At 49.5% G+C, this 18186-nt stretch overlaps 1 protein-coding gene across 1 annotated transcript in view; it reads left to right on the plus strand.

Annotated features, from left to right (window-relative positions):
• The first annotated feature begins 1023 nt into the window (after positions 1–1023).
• Positions 1024–18186, plus strand: part of brwd3 (bromodomain and WD repeat domain containing 3) — a 30569-nt gene continuing 13406 nt past the window's right edge. The window contains 23 exon segments of the mRNA XM_079737925.1: positions 1024–1164; positions 1320–1378; positions 1493–1522; positions 1718–1777; positions 2967–3117; positions 3567–3665; positions 4643–4803; positions 6390–6611; positions 7633–7733; positions 7811–7881; positions 8951–9051; positions 9256–9296; positions 9430–9534; positions 9936–10086; positions 10933–11067; positions 11533–11661; positions 12076–12301; positions 13281–13430; positions 14545–14824; positions 15411–15501; positions 15841–16014; positions 16748–16821; positions 17511–17736. Coding sequence (XP_079594051.1) covers positions 1131–1164; positions 1320–1378; positions 1493–1522; positions 1718–1777; positions 2967–3117; positions 3567–3665; positions 4643–4803; positions 6390–6611; positions 7633–7733; positions 7811–7881; positions 8951–9051; positions 9256–9296; positions 9430–9534; positions 9936–10086; positions 10933–11067; positions 11533–11661; positions 12076–12301; positions 13281–13430; positions 14545–14824; positions 15411–15501; positions 15841–16014; positions 16748–16821; positions 17511–17736 — 2871 coding nt within the window. The 5' untranslated portion in view covers positions 1024–1130.

The raw sequence follows: 18186 nt of genomic DNA on the forward strand, positions 1-18186 counted from the left end.
TAAAGATGGGCTATTTGCTTATCTCTCACCCGGGAGTAATACTATTGTCTGGTTACTTGTTTCATGAGCTCTACAGGAAGAGATTATCAGCCTTAAAGTATCAAGTCCCCTGACAAGTGACAGACAGGCAGACACAAAGACGGACAGATATATAGACAGACAGATATATAGAGACAGACAGACAGGCATATTGACAGACAGACAGATATATAGACAGACAGACGAATGGCTGATGTCACATAAAGGATTGGTTGTATTTAGATTGCTGAAGGAGTGGAGGTTATGATTGTGATGTTGAAACCACAGATCCTGACGTAATAGTTAAACCAGATCCTGATGTGAGGGTAAAACCAGATCTGATGTGAGGGTGAGACCAGATCCTGATGTGAGGGTAAAAACAGATCCTCATGTGAGGGTGAAACCAGATCTTCATGTGAGGGTGAAACCAGATCCTCATGTGATTGTGAAATCCCAGATCCTCAAGCTAAACTGGTTTGACATTTCCCATTCGCCAAGTGACTCATGCAATGGTCACTCTGGCTGCTACCTTCACCCAGATGTAGGCCTGCAACAATATTTCCATAACTTCAGCTCCGGCCAAATGGAAATATCTGGTTATGGGGTTACAGTTTCTCTCCTTGCCTTTAGGCTTCATACTTGCTTTTATAAAACCTCCCTTGAAACACAATTTTTTCTTGTGAGGTCAAACTTACTATACTTGGTGAATTTAATGTCCCAGTTGGTTGTATGGTGCAATCAATGTATTGCTCATGCGGTGAAACAACAGCCACACAATATAAATATATTTTTTGTAATATAACATTTTAACATGTTGCTAGAAATCTTTACTCTCAGACAAAAAAGAATTTCTTATCAGAAATTAATTCCCAACTATGAGCTCAACCCTCTTTATGTTTCTCAATTCCTGGAGGATCGCTTGTGTGAGGTGAGTTTTACAACAGTGTGTATGTAATGCCGCGGTCCGACCGCTGGGGGGCGCTAACACAAAGCACTAGGTGGAGATAGGAGGAGGCCAGTCACTAGCCTCCTAGCTAAACACACATAGCTAGCGCTAGCCAGTATGCTAAACTACATACACTTTGTCTAAATGTCGCCCTTCTTGTCAAGCGATGGCCAAGGAAAAGTGTTCGCAGATCGAAGCCGGTGAGTGACGGACCGACAGTAAAAATAATATTTAACTGCTTTTATCCGCTAGCTGGTGTGCTAAGGCTAACCCTCCCATAGAACCCCACTAGCGCGGCTAACAGGGCTAGCCGCGCTACGGCGATCATCCATTTATTTAATATATTTCTTTCCAGAACTTTATTACCTCATCGCCCGGTTTCTGCAGTCTGGACCCTGTAAGAAGGCAGCGCAGGTAACATGACACCCCGATGTCGCTCCGTGATCCGAAATAAAGAGGTTGTAGAGGATGCTAACAGCTAGCTGCTAAGGGATAACGGCTAACGCTGTGTGTGTGTTCCGCTCTCAGGTCCTGGTGGAGGAGCTCGAGGAGTACGAGGTGAATATAAACACTCAACACGCTGTTCCTCTATTTACTCATCATGTCACCCCGTGTATGAGTGTCGGGTCGAATCCCTCCCCGGTAACAGGTTTGCCCGGGTTGACAGCCCCGACCCGCGGTACAGACGCTACCCCTAGCCACTGAGCCGGGGGTTCGGTCGGTGTATGTTGTTAAAGTTGTGTTTTGTTGTAGTTGGTTCCTCGGCGGTGGAGTTGGGATGGGGAGGAGAAGCGGCGGAGCTTCACAGAATGGGTGAGTGGACATGTGCAACACTGCGTCTTTACTCCAAGGTTGTCTGCGACTGTTTTAATGAAAGGTCGTTGTGTGTCCTATTCGTTTGTATAGTCGGGTGAATGGTGGTTATTTTAAACATTATGGTGTATATTAGTGATACCTTTTTTATTTAGTCGCACAGTAATATGTGGATGGATGACATATCTATGCTCAGGCATTGTGTGTGGGTGTAAGACGAGGCGGGGCTTGTACGGGGCTGATATGAAGGCTATCATTGGCCTAGAGAGCGGTCAGTCTGTACGCTGAACCAATGAGGTTTCTGTTTCCACTCTGAGCCTGTGTGTGTGTGTGTGTGTGTGTGTGTGTGTGTGTGTGTGTGTGTGTGTGTGTGTGTGTGTGTGTGTGTGTGTGTGTGTGTGTGTGTGTGTGTGTGTGTGTGTGTGTGTGTGTGTGTGTGTGTGGTCCAATGGTCCAAAAATGCATGTTATATTCATATTTTATATATATATATATATGAAATTTGTATCAAAGCAATAATGCAGAAGACATATACACATTTTAAAAGAGAAATATTAATATAAAAAAATAGCAAAGTATATACAATAAACTCACTAAACTAGATCCAATTATGAGAGTTGATGGCTAGTATATAATATGCTGTGTAGGGTCTCCCTGCCTGTGTTATAATTGTTAAACCAACGCTGAATCAGAATCAGAGCCGTTTTATTGCCTGGGACAATTTCAGGTAAAAGTATGTAATAATACAGCAGTACGAGATATAAAAATATGAAAAAACATATATTAACAGAATCGAGACAGGAGTGAAAGCCTTATTTAAATGCTTTCCAAGGCGCTCAAGGCCTTCCGCCTTGAGCGAGTCCTGGTAAGGGGTCATCCCTATGTTCCCCGGGTGCAAAGGGTTAGGGTCAGGTTTAGGGTTAGGGTTAGGGTTAAGGTTAGGGTTAGGGTTAACCCTAAACCTAACCCTAACCATAACCAATCGGAGGAGAGCCATTCTAACCAATCACAGGCGAATCAGAGGCGATAAAGGCGGTAATTGCCCCTGCCATCCTACGAAAAAAAGATTTGCCCACAGGGTCCTATGTTCCCCGGTCACGTACAAAGCGGGGAACATAGGACCCGGGGAACATAGGACCCGGGGAACATAGGTACGCTCCCCCTGGTAAGATGTGGCGTTCTTCTGCAGGTGTCGGTGAACCAGCACCTGCCGGCCGACTACCTGCTGAGGGTATGTCGGAGGATCGGCCCCCTGATCGAGAAGGAGGTGCCCCCCAGCGTGCCGGGGGTCAGCACCCTGTTGGGCCTGGGGAGGCAGTCTCTGCTGCGCACCACCAAGAGTGAGTTAGCCTGTAGCATTAACTCTGTGTATCTACTGTGTCTGTTAGCTCGTAGCATTAACTCCGTGTATCTAGTGTGTCTGTTAGCTCTTAGCATTAACTCTGTATATCTACTGTGTCTTTTAGCTCGTAGCATTAACTCTGTGTATCTAGTGTGTCTGTTAGCTCGTAGCATTAATACTCTGTATGTCTAGTGTGTCTGTTAGCTCGTAGCATTAACTCTGTGTATCTATTGTGTCTGTTAGCTTGTACCATTAAAACTCTGTTTATCTACTGTCTGTGAGCCTGCGGTATTAATACTCTACTGTGTCTTTTAGCTTGTGGCATTAATACTCTACTGTGTCTCTTAGCTTGTAGTATTAATACTATGCTGTGGCTGTTAGCTTGTAGTATTAATAATCTACTGTCTCTGCTAGCTTGTAGTATTAATACTCTACTGTCTCTGCTAGCTTGCAGCCACCAGGTATGCAGGGGGTCGATAGGAGCAGCTCTCCACAGGGGGCGGCCCCCAGAACCCCCCACCATCACAGACCACTCGCCAAGCGTCGGTAGGTCCTGCTGTCTGTCTGTCTGTCTGTCTGTCTGTCTGTCTGTCTGTCTGTCTGTCTGTCTGTCTGTCTGTCTGTCTGTCTGTCTGTCTATAGAGGCAGCAAGCCATAGAGTATACTGCCAACATATTGGTAATCATCTATATAAATGATCTCAAATGGGTGTAATTATGCCAATTGTAGAAAAAACAAGTATTGTATATAGAGTGTCACAATGTTATTAGATAAGTGTATACCATTTATTACATAAGTCTATTACTCCGTGTGACAACATGCAATAACAAGGTGCACTATTCAGCCGTTCTGCACCTTGTGGTCAAAAGCCGTTGAACCTTCACCTCCAGCCTCTAATGGCCGGCCCTAGCTATCACTGCATTGTTATGTTGAGCACCACGCAGACGCTTTGACACAGTCGTGAACCTGTTTTGGTTCTGCGTTGGGTTTTAGTGAGCGGACCAATCACAGCCCCTGCTGCTGCGTCGCCTCGACGGAAGGTTACAATTTTTGGGAGGCGCACGTCAGGCCCTTGCGGTGGACGCAAGGAGGGTCCGTAACCCCCTTGCGTCGAGTGAACCTGGGACCATAATATGCCCTTAGGTACCCAAGTCCATCCCTTACTGCAGGGGTCACCAACACAGTGCCCGCGGGCACCAGGGCGCCCGTAAGGACCATATGAGGCGCCCGCAGGCCTGTTCTAAAAAATAGCACAACTCATTCTTGAACAACTCTCTCACACCTTTTTTAAGTGATTGTCGATAATTATTGTGAGAAAGCATTAACATGATCAGTGTCTTCACACAGATCAGTATCATTAATAATAATACATAGCTAAAGGCAAACTGAGCAAATTTGTTATTTCAGAAGAGTGTATCCAACTGGGCGCCCTTCGTATGACTCAGTACCCAGGAAGTAGCTCTCAGGTTCCCAAAGGTTGATGACCCCTGCCCCACTGGCTGTGTGTGTGTGCCTGTGTGCAGTGTCCATCATGGGGGCGCGCCAGGCCACGGGGGCGGCCCGCTTCGACCAGGCTGTGCCCACCCTAACCTACCAGCACATGAAGACCCACAAACGCATCCTGGGCCACCTGTCCTCCGTCTACTGCGTCGCCTTCGACCGCACCGGGCGCCGCATATTCACGGTGCGTGTCTGTGTGTGTGCCTGTCTATACGTGTGTCTCTGTTTGTATGTCGGTGTGTTTGTTTGTGCGTGTCGATAAGTGTGTGTGTGTGTGTGTTTGTGTCTGTCCATGTGTGCGTGTGTCTATGCGTCAGTGTGCATGTCTGTCTGTCTATGTGGGATTGAGTCTTTGTTTGTGTTTTTGTGCGTGTGTCTGTGTGTGCGTGTCGATACGTGTGTCTATGTTTGTATGTGTGTCTGTACATGTGTGTGTGTGCAATGCATCACAAATTAAAATCAATTACTACATTGTTCTGTAGCAATTACTCTCTTTTTCCTTGTTTCCTGTTCTTACTAGTTGTTGATTCATTTCTGATACGGTTCAATTATAACTGCTAATAGGACATGACGATTTATTACTTGGTTACGCCACTAACAAGTGAATCTGAGGACTCACAATAGTTCTCAGTCACTAACAGAATCATTTGTATTTACATATTTAAGCTCAATTAGATAAAGGGGAATCCCAAGTTAAGGCAGACAGAAGCTAGCACTTATCCAAGCTATCTTTGTTGTATACGGGAAATGGGTTACCGTAGCGATTGTTTGTCCTTGGCACTTGGTTCTATCTATCCTTACTGTACCGACAGCGATACATTATTGTTTCTCTTTCTTCTGACAAACATACTTATTGTAAGTCGCTTCGGATAAAAGCATCTGCTAAACGCCCTGAATGTAACAATGTAACGCCCCTCCTCCTGCTGACTGGTGTCTCCTGGTGCCCTCCTCCTCCCCTCCTCCTCCTGACTGGTGTCTCCTGGTGTTCTCCTCCCCTCCTCCTCCTGACTGGTGTCTCCTGGTGTTCTCCTCCCCTCCTCCTCCTGACTGGTGTCTCCTGGTGTTCTCCTCCCCTCCTCATCCTGACTGGTGTCTCCTGGTGTTCTCCTCCCCTCCTCCTCCTGACTGGTGTCTCCTGGTGTCCTCCTCCTTTCCTCCTCCTGACTGGTGTCTCCTGGTGTTCTCCTCCCCTCCTCCCCTCCTCCTCCTGACTGGTGTCTCCTGGTGTTCTCCTCCCCTCCTCCTGCTGACTCGTGTCTCCTGGTGCCCTCCTCCTCCCCTCCTCCTCCTGATTGGTGTCTCCTGGTGTCCTCCTCCTCTCCTCCTCCTGACTGGTGTCTCCTGGTGTTCTCCCCTCCTCCCCTCCTCCTCCTGACTGGTGTCTCCTGGTGTTCTCCTCCCCTCGTCCTCCTGACTGGTGTCTCCTGGTGTTCTCCTCCCCTCCTCCTCCTGACTGGTGTCTCCTGGTGTTCTCCTCCCCTCCTCCTCCTGACTGGTGTCTCCTGGTGTTCTCCTCCCCTCCTCCTCCTGACTGGTGTCTCCTGGTGTTCTCCTCCCCTCGTCCTCCTGACTGGTGTCTCCTGGTGTTCTCCTCCCCTCCTCCCCTCGTCCTCCTGACTGGTGTCTCCTGGTGCCCTCCTCCTATCCTCCTCCTGACTGGTGTCTCCTGGTGTTCTCCTTCCCTCCTCCCCTCCTCCTCCTGACTGGTGTCTCCTGGTGTTCTCCTCCTCCCCTCCTCCTGACTGGTGTCTCCCGGTGTTCTCCCCTCAGGGATCAGACGACTGCCTGGTGAAGATCTGGGCCACGGACGACGGGCGGCTGCTGTCCACGCTTCGCGGCCACGCCGCTGAGATCTCGGACATGGCCGTGAACCACGAGAACACGCTGATGGCGTCGGCCAGCTGCGACAAGGTGATCCGGGTGTGGTGCTTGAGGACCTGCGCCCCCGTCACCGTGCTGCAGGGCCACGCGGCCTCCATCACCTCCATACAGGTAACGTTCAGGCTGGAGGCGACCCGTTAAGAGAACATGTAAACACAGCTCGTTAAAACACAGCTCGTTAAAACACAGCTCCTTAACACGGCTCATTAAGACAGCTCGTTAACACAGCTCGTTCAGACAACTTGTTAACACAGCTCGTTAAGAACTTGGTTACAAAACCCGTTAACACAGCTCATTAGATAGATAGATAGATAGATAGATAGATAGATAGATAGACTTTATTTGCCATTGCACATACCTCACCTATACAACAAAATTGGATTGAGAGGTTTAAGACTGAGCGTTTACTGTTAGCGATGTAGCCTAGCTGAGAGGTTTAAGACTGAGCGTTTACTGTTAGCGATGTAGCCTAGCTGAGAGGTTGAAGAGCGTTTACTGTAAGCGATGTAGCCTAGCTGAGAGGTTTAAGACTGAGCGTTTACTGTTAGCGATGTAGCCTAGCTGAGAGGTTAAAAACTGAGTGTTTACTGTTAGCGATGTAGCCTAGCTGAGAGGTTTAAGACTGAGCGTTTACTACAGGCATCACAAGACAACATAAGACATGATGAACACACATCTCACTGTCACTGTTAGAATAAATAAGTAAATAATAATATAAATAAGATTTAAACATTATAGGTGAAAAAGGTAAAATTGCAATTGCCCATAAGTGTACAAATATTTACTGCTAAGCGGTGTGACCGAATACGTGGTGTTTAATGTCCTGACAGCCCAAGGGAAGTCACTGTTTCTCATCCTGTTTGTTCTGCTGGTAATGATGCTGAACCTTTTGCCAGAGGGCAGCAGCCTGAACAGATGATGGGCAGGACGGGACTGGTTATTTAGCATTTCTTTTGCTCTCGATAGACAGCGAGAGTTGGCGATGGTGTCGAGCGAGGGCAGGGAACAGCCAATTGTTTTTTCGGCCGTCCTGATTACCCTCTGCAGCTTCTTTCTGTCTGCAACTGTGCGGCCTGCACACCGCACTGTGACGGAGCTCGCCAGCACACTGTAACACTGTGGCCCTGTGTAGTTCTGTCCAGGCGTCCGGGGCACCAGGAGGTACCTGGCGTCCACCGGAGCCGACGGAATGGTGTGCTTCTGGCAGTGGCACTCCTGTAGCATGAAGTTCAGGTAGGGCTCGGCCTTCTCCTCACAGCTGCTTGTGGTCCGTGTGCTCTGCCGCTCTCTAACCGGCGTCTCCCTTTTAGCGACCAGCCCATCAAGTTTGTGGAGCGGTCGCGTCCCGGGGTCCAGGTCTCCACCTCCTCCTTTAGTAGTGGTGAGTTCCCCGCGAAACACTGTCTCACCCTCACGCCTGATCTCCACCGGGGACGTACGCGCCCTGCGTCAATCCCCACCGGGCGCGGAACGGCAGCGTAGCGATAATCCTAAACCTAATGTACTCACCTTCCACTCCCAAAACAACTGCAATTAGATGCCAGGCTTTGTCCTTTCTGACATTGTCCTTATAAAAAGGATGATTTATTTCATCAATTATTTTATGTTGCTCCACTTCGACAGTCAGTCTCTCGTCGTCCATGTCGCCGACCCTCTGAGACCCTTTGATTGATTGACTGCTGACCTGGTGCCGCCGGTCATGACGTAATGTTGATGTGAAGTTGTGATAGGATACATGAGCTGAGTATTGTGTTTTATTTTGAAAATTGACCGGATGCTCTATGGCTTTTACTATTTCACTTCCTGCCCGGCTCGATCTGCTCTGTGGAAATTGACGCGGTTCAGCAACGGCTCGCGTCAAAAATAGAAGTGCTGCGGAATGATAGCGCTGCGGCGCGGCGCACCGCTCCTGGGACGCTGCTGAGACGTTCCGCAGCGCGCCCGGTGGGGTTAGAGAGTAGAGTGGCAACGAGCAGCAGCCGTTCCGCGGCGCTTACGTCCCCGGTGGAAATCAGGCGTCATGTCTCCCCTCTCTCTTACTGTCTCACCCCTCACTGTTTGACCTCTTCCTTACTGTCTCACTGTCTCACCCCTCACTGTACCACCTCTCTCTTACTGTCTCACCCCTCACTGTCCCACCCCGCTCTCACTGTCTCACCCCTCTCTCATTGTCTCACCCATCTCTCACGGTCTCCCTGTCTCACCCCTCTCTCACCATCTCACCCCTCTCTCACTGTCTCAACCCTCTCTCATTGTCTCACCCATCTCTCACAGTCTCACTGTCTCACCCCTCTCTCACTGTCTCACCCCTCTCTCATTGTCTCACCCCTCTCACCACTACTAATATAAAAGACTTCTAAAGACAGTTCTGGGCCATCCCAGCTGAAACAGTTGGAGATTGAGGCTGATGAGTTAATATGAGCTGTGATGATGTCATGTCTCCGTTCCAGGGGGGATGTTCCTGGCCACCGGCAGCACTGATCATGTGATCAGGGTTTACTACCTCGGCTCTGATGCCCCAATGAAGCTCTCTGAGATGGACGCACACGGGGTAGGAACATGCACGCACGCACTCAATCACGCAAGCGCTCACCCACTCAGTCACATGCCCACTCACTCACTCACTCACTCACTTACTCACCCACTCACGTACTCACTGACTCACTTACTGACTCACATACTCACTCACTACATAATCACCTCTTATCCCCCCTCTAAAACGAGAGACTGACTGTCCGCCCTCTCCCTCCCTCAGGATAAAGTGGTTGTCGTCCAGTTCTGCAATAACAGCGACAGGTAAACATCAAGATTATTGATAGACTTCCAATGGAGAGATGTGTAGAGTCCTTTACCAGAAGAGATGACGTCTGTGTTTGTGTGTGTGTGTGCGTGCCCGTGTGTGTTCACATGTGTGCGTGCGTGTGTCCAGTCTGAGGTTTGTCAGTGGCAGTCGCGACGGCACGGCGAGGATCTGGCAGTACCAGCAGCAGGAGTGGAAGAGCATCAGTCTGGACATCGCCGCCCGCCTGCCAGGGTAACACGGCCCACAATGCATAGCAACATGTCCTCATTCAAACAACTTTATTTGTAGAGAGCTCTTCGTGCAAACCTGCTATAATAAAAATACAAATAGGGCTTTAATAATCCCAGACCCGACAGAATGTACAGGACAGTTATATGTGTCACTATATGAAAATATGTAAGTACTGTAAGTTCGAAAACAAAAAAAAAAAACTATGGAAGATGTATATTGATGACACACTTTAATAATACTTTCATATAACTTGATTAAGAACAGTTATTTACCGGTGACTGTAAGGAGTGTATGTTGATTCAATCTTCAAGAAATGTATTAGTCACACACCGGTAGTGAATGGCAGTTTGTTGGATTTCTTATTCTGTTGATTTCTTGACGACTTCTCTTTAATATGTTAGGAATCCTGTTGTCAACGGCGACGACAAGACCAAGCTGGTGGTCACCATGGTAGCGTGGGACCGTGGCGACCGCACCGTCGTCACGGCGGTCTCCAACTTCCTGCTCAAAGTGTGGAACTCCCGAACCGGACAGCTGCTGCACGTGCTGTCTGTGAGTAGGAGAGAACACACCTGGAGGCTAGCAGGTTACCATGGGAACGGAATAAACACACCTGGAGGCTAGCAGGTACCCATGGTACCAGCACACCTGTAGGCTAGCTGGTTCCCCTGGAAACAGCACACCTGTAGGCTAGCTGGTTCCCATGGGAACAGAATAAACACCTGTAGGCTAGCTGGTTCCCCTGGGAACAGCACACCTGTAGGCTAGCTGGTTCCCATGGGAACAGAATAAACACCTGTAGGCTAGCTGGTTCCCCTGGGAACAGAACACCTGTAGGCTAGCTGGTTCCCATGGGAACAGAATAACACCTGTTGGCTAGCTGGTTCCCCTGGGGACAGAATAACACCTGTAGGCTAGCTGGTTCCCCTGGGGACAGAATAACACCTGTAGGCTAGCTGGTTCCCCTGGGGACAGAATAACACCTGTAGGCTAGCTGGTTCCCCTGGGGACAGAATAACACCTGTAGGCTAGCTGGTTCCCCTGGGGACAGAATAACACCTGTTGGCTAGCTGGTTCCCATGGGAACAGAATAACACCTGTTGGCTAGCTGGTTCCCATGGGAACAGAATAACACCTGTTGGCTAGCTGGTTCCCATGGGAACAGAATAACACCTGTAGGCTAGCGGGTTCCCATGGGAACAGAATAACACCTGTAGGCTAGCTGGTTCCCATGGTAATGGAATAAAACCTGTAGACTAGCTGGTTCCCCTGGGGACAGAATAACACCTGTAGGCTAGCTGGTTCCCATGGTAATGGAATAACACCTGAAGGCTAGCTGGTTTGTTGTGTCCTGAGTGGACATTGTCCTCAACGTGTCCTGGTCCCTCTGTCTCTTAGGGTCACGATGACGAGGTGTTTGTGCTGGAGGCCCACCCCTTCGACCCCCGCGTCATGCTGTCCGCCGGCCACGACGGGAACATCTACATCTGGGACCTGAGCCGAGGAGCCCGGATCAGGAACTTCTTCAACATGGTACCTCCTCAAATCCTCCTGACTCGTTAAGCACATGGTACCTGCTCAGCTTCATCGAGCTCCTCCACTACATGGTGACATGATGATGTCACTACATGATGAGGTCACTACATGAAGACATGATGATGCCACTACATGATGATGTCACTACATGAAGACATGATGATGTCACTACATGATGACATGATGTTGTCGATACATTGTCACATGATGTCACTACAGGATGATGGCGCTACATGATGATGTCACCACATGGTGACATGATGATGTCACTACATGGTGACATGATGATGTCACTGCATGATGATGTCACGACGTGGTGACATGATGAGGTCACTGCATGATGATGTCACTACATGGTGACATGATGATGTCACTGCATGATGATGTCACGACGTGGTGACATGATGAGGTCATTGCATGATGATGTCACTACGTGGTGACATGATGCCGATGTGTGTCCAGATCGAAGGCCAGGGTCACGGCGCCATCTTCGACTGCAAGTTCTCGGCCGACGGGCAGCACTTCGCCTGCACCGACTCCCACGGCCACCTGCTACTGTTTGGCTTCGGCTGCAGCCAGCCCTACGAGAAGGTGAGCCCCTGCCCCTCCACTCCTCCTCCTCCTCCGCCCCACCAGTCGTTACCCTCAGCCCCCTCCTCATCATCCACGCCGCTCTGATCCTCGGTGTCATGGGAACTCTCCCCTCTTCTCTCATCCTCTCCTCCTCTTCTCTCCTCCATCCCCCATCTCCTCTCTCTCCCTCCATCTCCATCCTCACCCCTCCTCACCTCCTCTCCCCTCCCTCCTCCTCCATCCTCTCCTCTCCCCTATCTCCTCCCTTCTCCACTCTCATCCACATCTTGAAACGTCCCTTGATTAGTTTAGCGTCATGTGTGGCAGTCTTGGTTTAACTCGACCTGATGCAAAGCGTCTCGTGGCCCAGTGTGAAGCGCTTTGCCTTGCATTGGAAAGCGCTCTGCAAACCCAGCTGTGACCTGCTTCCAGATTCCGGACCAGATGTTCTTCCATACGGACTACCGGCCGCTGATCCGCGACACCAACAACTACGTCCTGGACGAGCAGACGCAGCAGGCCCCCCACCTGATGCCCCCCCCCTTCCTGGTGGACATAGACGGGAACCCCCATCCACCGCGCTACCAGCGGCTAGTGCCAGGCCGCGAGAGCTGCAACGAGGAGCAGCTGGTGCCGCAGCTCGGCTACATCGCTAACAGTAAACGCTCAGTCTTAAACCGCACAGCTAGGCTACATCGCTAACAGTAAACGCTCAGTCTTAAACCGCTCAGCTAGGCTACATCGCTAACAGTAAACGCTCAGTCTTAAACCTCTCAGCTCGGCTACATCGCTAACAGTAAACGCTCAGTCTTAAACCGCACAGCTAGGCTACATCGCTAACAGTAAACGCTCAGTCTTAAACCGCACAGCTAGGCTACATCGCTAACAGTAAACGCTCAGTCTTAAACCTCTCAGCTAGGCTACATCGCTAACAGTAAACGCTCAGTCTTAAACCTCTCAGCTCAGCTACATCGCTAACAGTAAACGCTCAGTCTTAAACCTCTCAGCTAGGCTACATCGCTAACAGTAAACACTCAGTTTTTAACCTCTCAGCTAGGCTACATCGCTAACAGTAAACGGTCAGTCTTAAACCGCTCAGCTAGGCTACATCGCTAACAGTAAACGCTCTTCAACCTCTCAGCTAGGCTACATCGCTAACAGTAAACGCTCAGTCTTAAACCTCTCAGCTAGGCTACATCGCTAACAGTAAACGGTCTTAAACCTCTCAGCTAGGCTACATCGCTAACAGCAAACACTCAGTTTTTAACCTTTCAGCTAGACTACATCGCTAACAGTAAACGCTCTTCAACCTCTCAGCTAGGCTACATCGCTAACAGTAAACAACAACTCTTTAACTTCTCAGCTAGGCTACATTGCCAACAGTCACACGACCTCTTTAACCTGAAGGATTCCAGTCTGCAGCAGACACTAAACTCCAGAAGACAACCATTTATCTCTCTTGTCCCAAGGCGAGATTTTATTTTATAGGTTGTTTTATCCAGTTGAATTGTTTCACAAAGAACCTCGGTGACCCTGTGTGATAACTCTAGCTATAGAGCTCAAATGGTTTTGCTTCACCGCAACTTCTTTCATTAAAAACCATTCCTGCACATAGCCCTCAACTCTTCGTTCCCCAGGTGACGGAGAGGTGGTGGAGCAGGTCCTGGGTCAGCAGACGGCGGGCAACGAGGAGAGTCCTCTGGACAACCTGATCAGACAGCTGCAGAACCAGCAGAACGCTCTGGGACAGGAGCCCAGCCCGGACCAGCCGTCCCTGGACCAAGCAGGTAGGCCTTATGGGCTCAGCCAGGGACGACCCACTGTAGGCCCCATCCTACAGTGGGGTCGTCTCCATGTCTCTGACTGCATCATGTACCGTTCCACCCTGTGTGGACCTGGAGCCACCAGCCTCTCACTCTCCACTTACATTTACATTTACATTTAGGGCATTTAGCAGACGCTTTTATCCAAAGCGACTTACAATAAGTGCATTTGTTACAATAAGTACATTTGTCATAAGAAGTGAAACAATATATCGCTGTCGGTACAGTAAAGACGTTCATAGAACCAAGTGCAAGTGTTACAATCGCTAGGCTAACCCATTCCCTGTGTAAAGCAGCGATAGCAGCTACTGTAGATGCTACACAATTAAGTACCTTGAATAAGTGCAATGTACAAGTGCCAGGACGTACAACATTCAATGGTGGCTGTGCATTGGTTTCTATGCAGAGTCGAGATGAACTCTGAACAGGTGAGTTTTGAGTCTTTTGCGGAAGCTGGTGAGCGACTCTGCGGTCCTGACATCGGTAGGGAGCTCGTTCCACCACTGAGGTCCCAAAACAGAGAAAAGTTGTGACTTTGCTGATCGACCTTTGCTTGCTCTTAGCGATGGCGGTACCAGACGTCCAGCTGAGGTAGTTGAGCGGAGGGATCGAGCTGGGGTGTGTGGCTTTACTAATGCTTGGAGGTAGGCAGGGGCAGTTCCATCGACTGCCTTGTATGCCAGTACCATCATCTTGAATCTGATGCGAGCTATTACAGGGAGCCAGTGGAGGTCTCGGAAGAGGGGGGTTACATGTGAGAACTTTGGTAGGTTAAACACGAGGCGCGCTGCCGCATTCTGGATGCGCTGCAAGGGTTTAATCGCAGAGGCAGGGAGTCCAGCCAGGAGCGAGTTGCAGTAGTCGAGGCGGGAGATGACCAGTGATTGGACTAGAAGCTGAGCTGCTTCCCTTGTGAGGAAGGGCCGGATCCTGCGGATGTTGTAAAGTGCAAATCTGCAGGACCGGGCCACCGCAGTGATGTTTGCGGTGCAGCACAACCGATTGTCCAACACTACACCAAGGTTTTTGGCAGTTGGAGAAGGAGATACAGTGATGTTCTCACTTCCTCCCCCACCAGACGGAGCAGCAGCTGGGGAGGACCCTGCCATGGAGCCGGGCCAGGCTGGTGGCCGGGTGGACGGCCAGGTGGAGGGCCCGGCTGGGGGCCAGGTGGAGGGCCAGGTGGAGGGCCAGGCTGGGGGCCAGGCAGAGGGGGAAGAGGGTCCGGGAGAGGGCCAGGCGGAGGGGGTGTGGCAGGTACAGAACAACGCCCTCCCCAGCCAGCAGGCCACGGAGAGAGACCTGTTGGCCTGGAGCCACCGAACGGTGGTCAACGAGCTGCCCCACGCCACCTTCAGGTTAGTACTAACTAGTACTGCACTAACTAGTACTGCACTACCTAGTACTGCACTAACTAGTAGCTCACTAACTAGTACTGCACTAACTAGTAGCTCACTAACTAGTACTGCACTAACTAGTACTGCACTAACTAGTACTGCACCAACTAGTACTGCACTAACTAGTACTGCACCAACTAGTACTTTACTTACTAGCACTTCACTAACTAGTAGCTCACTAACTAGTAGCTCACTAACTAGTACTGCACTAACTAGTACTTAACTAACTAGTAGCTCACTAACTAGTTCTTCGATAACTAGTACTTTACTAACTAGCACTTCACTAACTAGTAGCTCACTAAGTAATAATTCACTTACCATGTTGGTCAACGAGCTGACGCATGCTATCGTCGGGTTAGTAGACTAACTAGTAGAACACCTAACTAGTAGTTCCCCAACTATAGTGGGCAGAACCTGCTGTGAATATTGAAGTTGTACGATACGGTGAAAGTGTTCCAGAAGGCCTTACAGACCTTTGTGTATCTATCACAACGTCACAACGACAGCTGACGCTATGTTCCGGTGCTGGCTCTGTGACCTCTGACAGGGTGATGGAGGAGTGCAGGCGGGCCAAAGGGGAGGTGGAGTGTTCGCTGTACAACGCCGAGCGCCGCAAGAAACCACCCGGCGGGGTCAAGGTACGACACCCCCCCCCCCCCCATGGTCTCATCGCCATGGCAACCGTTTCCACCCATCCAAACAACCCTCGTCTCGACGTCTCTCCATCATCTCCTCTCCTCTCTCACCTCTCCTCCCCACTCTAAATCCCCTTCCTCCCTTGCCTCCTCCCTCCTTTCTCCTCCCTACCCTCTCCGTCCCCAACTCCCCTCTCCCCCTCTCTCTCTTCTCCTCCCCTCTTTCCTCTCCTACCTCTCCCCATCCCTCTTCCTCATATCTCCTCCCTACCTCACCTCTATGCTCTCCTCCCCCCTCTCCTCTCCTCGTCCTCTAACCGTTAACTCTCCCCCCTCCCCCAGGTTGACCCCCTGACCCCCAGGGTCCGCTCCCTGCGCCCCGCCAGCAGTAAGAAGAAGCAGAGCCACGCCTACCAGACCCGCTCGGCCCAGGTCCGTCGCCGCGGCAACCGCACCCGCACCTCCAGCGCCCGGCAGGGGGCCGACAGCCAGGCGGAGTCGGACAGCGACGGGGACGTGAGTCAGGGGTCAGGGGTCAGGGGTCAGGGGTCAGGGTTCAGGGGGCAGGTAGCCGGTGTAGGATGGAGCCCATGCGATTGAAAAGGAGGCCGAGCCGATGCTGAACATCATCATGGGACTTCATTCCTTGACGACTGTGGCAGACGGTCCTTCTACCCGGCCAGGGTTGAACAGAGTCTGAGATGTATCGATGTACTTTTATGGAGTACTTGTACTGTGTCCTTGGGTACTTTTGAAAGGCGCTTTTGAAATAAAAGTTGTTATTAAGAAGAAACGCGTAACAAAACTTAAACAGATTTCCCTAACATTTGTTATTTGTAGTTATTTCCTCACTAAAATAATAAGGTAATGCAGTTTAAAAATAAACTTTACATTATTGTTTTATTGTCACAACAGAAAAGTCTAAATCAAAATTTATTAAAGTTCTGATAAATAAAATTTATTAAAGTTCTGATAAAAATAAAAAAATTTGAATAAATAAAAATCCAAATTTAAGATATGAAACTCAAAGTCCTTTGAACAAAAACACAATAACCCCAAAAAAATAAATTAATAATAATAATAATAATCGGCCGATTTTTTTTTTATCGGCCGATACTTATAGTTTGAAAAATACCTAATATCGGCCGATAATATTGGCCCGCCGATATTATCGGCCGGGCTCTAATGATAATGATGTTGATGGTGGTGATGGTGATGATGATGATGATGATGTAACCTCGGCCCCCAGGCCACGGAGCCACAGGAGGTCAGCGATGGGTCGTCGGAGGGCGACGCCCAGTGGCAGAGTGACAGCAGCTCCAGGTAAACACTGAACCCGGCAATAACATGTACTCACTAACCCCAGAGATAACATGTACTCACTAACCCCAGAGATAACATGTACTCATTAACCCCCGAGATAACATGTACTCACTAACCCCAGAGATAACATGTACTCACTAACCCCAGAGATAACATGTACTCACTAACCCCAGAGATAACATGTACTCACTAACCCCAGAGATAACATGTACTCACTAACCCCAGAGATAACATGTACTCACTAACCCCAGAGACAACATGTACTCACTAACCCCCGAGATAACATGTACTCACTAACCCCAGAGATAACATGTACTCACTAACCCCAGTGATAACATGTACTCACTAACCCCAGAGATAACATGTACTCACTAACCCCAGAGATAACATGTACTCACTAACCCCAGAGATAACATGTACTCACTAACCCCAGTGATAACATGTACTCACTAACCCCAGAGATAACATGTACTCACTAACCCCAGACAGGAACTGCAGGTGTCGCAGTAGGAAGTACAAGACAGTAAACATTAGAAAATAGTTAAAATGCAACAAACAACAAAGAAGCACAGAGAGAAACGGTGTACATAACAGGAAGTGTAAAGGAAGTGAAGCCCTTATTGACGGTATATTCCAGGTGATTAAACTATTACCAGACCAGCTAACCCTCTGCCCCGCCCCCTCCCTAGCGACTCCTCCAGCGAGTATTCTGATTGGACAGCGGACGCAGGGATCAACCTGCAGCCGCCCAAGCGACCAACCAGGAGGCTGACGAGACCTCAGGGCTACAGCAGCTCAGAGGAGGAGGAGGAGCAGCAGCAGGAGGAGGAGGAGGGGGAGGACAGGGAGGAGGGGGAGAGGCCCCCGAAGAGAGACCGGACGAAGAAGAAGAAGAAGTCAAAAGAGACTAAACAGGTAAGATAAGTTAAACCTTATCTTATCTAAAGCGATAAAATGTTATTTATCCTCTAAGCAGATAGCATAAAACCTTGTCTTTTCTTTGTTATCTAATCTAAGCAGATAAGATAACATGAAAGTTGAATCAATCAAACTTTATCTCAGATGTTTCTCCTCTCCCCCTCCCCTCCAGCTCTTTCCTTCCATCTTCCTTCTCCTCCTCTCCATCACTTCTCCCCTCATCTGTCAATCTCTGGCTCCTCAATCTCTCCTCCTCATCTCAGTCACCCATCCTCATCTTATCCTCACCCCTTCTAGAGAGGTCCATTTGTCGATTTTAGAGTTTTCCTGCAAAATGCACAATAATCTTGACAAGGGAATACAAGAAGTAGAGAGATGAGGAATAAATACGTTGACAAATAAAGACATCAGAGAAGGGGGCATGATCGGCCGACCTGGGGGTCACAG

Source organism: Pollachius pollachius (genome assembly GCF_949987615.1).
Source record: "Pollachius pollachius genome assembly, chromosome: 6".
Lineage (NCBI taxonomy): Eukaryota > Metazoa > Chordata > Actinopteri > Gadiformes > Gadidae > Pollachius > Pollachius pollachius.